At 39.1% G+C, this 3,526-nt stretch overlaps 1 protein-coding gene across 2 annotated transcripts; it reads left to right on the top strand.

The window, feature by feature from the left end:
- The first annotated feature begins 1,387 nt into the window (after window positions 1-1,387).
- Window positions 1,388-3,061, top strand: LOC103006573 (L-lactate dehydrogenase A chain). 2 transcript variants are annotated; one of them, XM_007197146.3, is made up of 2 exons: window positions 1,391-2,171; window positions 2,441-3,061. In XM_007197146.3, the coding sequence occupies exons 1-2, from the start codon at window positions 1,485-1,487 to the stop codon at window positions 2,573-2,575; spliced, it is 822 nt and encodes a 273-aa protein (XP_007197208.1). In that variant the 5' UTR covers window positions 1,391-1,484; the 3' UTR covers window positions 2,576-3,061. The 2 variants fall into 2 exon arrangements, with proteins under 2 accessions (XP_007197207.1, XP_007197208.1); XM_007197145.3 differs by having other exon boundaries at window positions 1,388-3,061.
- Window positions 3,062-3,526: the final 465 nt, after the last annotated feature.

The following is a 3,526-nucleotide window of genomic DNA, read 5'->3' as shown; positions in this document are numbered from 1 at the left end:
CAATGGAAATACCTTACAAAATATTTTAAAAGTGTTTATACTTTATATTTTACTATTTATGATATAAATTGGTGAAGACAGGCCATTATAGCAGGGAATCAGGAAAACTAAAGTCTTGCCTAGATTTTGTTCTCAAAGGGATCGAGTTACTCATCTGAGTGTATAAAATATTGAACTTTTTCTAGACCACTTCTGAAATCTGTTCTTTTTCCAACATCAAAAAAAAAAACTGGGCTACAGGAACAATGCAGATATCCTAGCAGCAGTAAGAAGTTCTAGGTTTATCCCTTCATGGTTGTCCCTGATTTAATCTAATTGCTTCCCTAATTTGCTGGGTAGGATTTTCTACTTCATGCTCTCTATTCTTGTGAGAAATTTCATGTGTTGAGCTGATTCACAATCTCATGTCACTCCCTTGCCAGCCCAGTTTAGCCCACTCCTACAACTGATGCTGGGTGGCATTTTGTCTTGCTGCCTTCTCCATTTACCTCCTACACTGGGGCTACCCATCAGCATCAAAGGCATTAGCTCAGCACTGGTTCACCCGGCCAGTCCTGAGAGGTTGCACACTGCATGTGGGTGAGTAGAAACTCTCGCTCCTTGATCATCCCGTAAGATCTTATACATTCCTTATATAGTGCTATATTAGTTTGCAGTTATTGATTCACTTGTTTGCTTCTTCTTGAGACATTGGGGCCGGGACAATGACTTGCTTTACATATTGCTATTGTTATGGCAGTGTCTGGAATTAAAAAGTGATAAGAATAATATCTACATTTATTGAGTGCTTGTTGTCATCGGGTGTCATACTAAATGCTTTTTATCTTCATGACAAAAAGTTTTCAAGACAAAGTTGTGATCATACCTACCCATGAGGTAGCCACTACTTGTATCCCCATATTACTGATGTGAAAACAAAGACCCAGAGAGAATAAGTCATTTGCCTTATGCCACATAATTCACAAGAGGCAAGCTAAGATTTCAATCCAGAGAATCTGGCTCCAGGCTCATTAAAGACTAAAGACTATGCTCTATAGCATTTAAAATGTGCTTACTAATTACAGAATGAATTAATAAGTTCTTAGGACAAAATGGTACAAGGTGGTTAGAACCTTGACTAAATACAGATAGCTTTTGAGTTTCCACCTTAATAGCTTTATGAATTTGAGTAAATTGTCTCACCTTTCTGTATCTCTTTGCCTTCATTGTTAATATGTAAAAAAAATAGTACAGGTTTATCATCAAGAGGTTGGGTAAGTTTTGATTCCACCATGTGCTTAGAAGATGAAAATAAGAAATATTAGTGATATGTTTTAATGTTTATCACAGTAGTCAGCATATGTTCACTATTCTTATTTTTGATGTGACTATTATTTTAAAAGGTCCGGTACCCAAGCAGCTGCCGCCAATTCCGGGTCCAGCACCGCTTCCCGCCGACGCCCGCCCGACGTGCACTCCCGATTCCTTTCGGTTTTAAGTCCAATATGGCAACTCTCAAGGATCAGCTGATTCAGAATCTTCTTAAGGAAGAACATGTCCCCCACAATAAGATTACAGTGGTTGGTGTTGGTGCTGTTGGCATGGCCTGTGCCATCAGTGTCTTAATGAAGGACTTGGCAGATGAAATTGCTCTTGTTGATGTCATAGAAGACAAACTGAAGGGAGAGATGATGGATCTCCAACATGGCAGCCTTTTCCTTAAAACACCAAAAATCGTCTCTGGCAAAGACTATAATGTGACAGCAAACTCCAGGCTGGTTATTATCACAGCTGGAGCACGTCAGCAAGAGGGAGAAAGCCGTCTTAATTTGGTCCAGCGTAATGTGAACATCTTTAAATTCATCATTCCTAATGTTGTAAAATACAGCCCAAACTGCAAGTTGCTTGTTGTTTCCAATCCAGTGGATATCTTGACCTATGTGGCTTGGAAGATAAGCGGCTTTCCCAAAAACCGTGTTATTGGAAGCGGTTGCAATTTGGATTCAGCCCGGTTCCGTTACCTCATGGGGGAAAGGCTGGGAGTTCACCCATTAAGCTGTCATGGATGGATCCTTGGGGAGCATGGAGACTCTAGTGTGCCTGTATGGAGTGGAATGAATGTTGCTGGTGTCTCCCTGAAGCATCTGCACCCTGAATTAGGCACTGATGCAGATAAGGAACACTGGAAAGCAGTTCACAAACAGGTGGTTGACAGTGCTTATGAGGTGATCAAACTGAAAGGCTACACATCCTGGGCCATTGGACTATCTGTGGCAGATTTGGCAGAAAGTATAATGAAGAACCTTAGGCGGGTGCATCCGATTTCCACCATGATTAAGGGTTTCTATGGAATAAAAGAGGATGTCTTCCTTAGTGTTCCTTGCATCTTGGGACAGAATGGAATCTCAGATGTTGTGAAAGTGACTCTGACTCCTGAGGAACAGGCCTGTTTGAAGAAGAGTGCAGATACACTTTGGGGGATCCAGAAAGAGCTGCAGTTTTAAAGTCTAATATCATACCACTTCACTGTCTAGGCTACAAAAGGATTTTAGTTGGAGGTTGTGCATATTGTCCTTTATATCTGGTCTGTGACTAAAGCAGTAATGTTAAGACAACCTAGGAAAAACATCAATTTCCTAACATTAGCAATAGGAATGGTTCGTAAAACCCTGCAGCTGTATCCTGATGCTGCATGGCACTTATCTTGTGTGGTCCTAAATTGGTTCGTGTAAAATAGTTCTACTTCCTCAAGAGGTACCACTGACAATGTTGCAGATGCTGCAGTTACCCTTCAAACCAGATGTGTATTTAACTCTGTGTTATAGAACTTCTGGTTCCTTTAGCCAAGATGCCTAGTCCAACTTTTTTTTTCTCCAATTAATCACATTCTGGGATTGATTATAAATCCAGTGTTGCATGTCTTGTGCATAACAAGACATTGTTATGTCTTGTTCTAAAGAATCTTATGTACTATATGTATCAGAATAGTATACATTGCCATGTAATGTAAAAAGGAAAAATCAACATAAATAATGCAGCCAACTATCTGTTATACCAACTAAAACAATAAATAAACCTTGAACAGTGAAAAAAAAAAAAAAAAAAAAAGGTCCTATATAACTTATTATTAGGGGAATATACCCTACTCAGTTCAATTTAGAAAATGGCTTTTGAATCATTCTCATGTGCAAGGCATTAGGGTTATCTAAAGGACAACCAGAGTTCTGATGCTCAAGAAGCTTATATTGAAATGATGGAGGCTGATATGTATAAATTTAATATTGATGGTACAATGTAAATTTACAGGATGATTCTATAAATAAAATATCTTGGGTTACAGAAAATACAGTAATAAATGCTAACTGAAGAACTGAAGATCTACACAAATAACATCTCAAGTAAATTACAGTAGAAAATTACCATCCATCAGAATAGGATGGAGAAAATGGGGAACACTCACCCAAGTAAGGAGATGAGAAGAATAAAGACAGCATGGTACAAAAGTGCCTCATGACCAGAGTTCAGCCCATGTCAGGGTGTGGAAGCT

The sequence above is a fragment of the Balaenoptera acutorostrata genome, chromosome 4 (assembly GCF_949987535.1).
Source record: "Balaenoptera acutorostrata chromosome 4, mBalAcu1.1, whole genome shotgun sequence".
In the NCBI taxonomy this organism is placed as follows: domain Eukaryota; kingdom Metazoa; phylum Chordata; class Mammalia; order Artiodactyla; family Balaenopteridae; genus Balaenoptera; species Balaenoptera acutorostrata.
The sequence above is the reverse complement of the archived record's forward strand: the minus strand, read 5'-3'. Positions and strand labels throughout refer to the sequence as shown.

Excerpts from the sequence above, each read along its gene's own strand:
- LOC103006573 (XM_007197145.3), top strand. The coding sequence starts at position 1,485 with ATGGCAACTCTCAAGGATCAGCTGATTCAGAATCTTCTTAAGGAAGAA.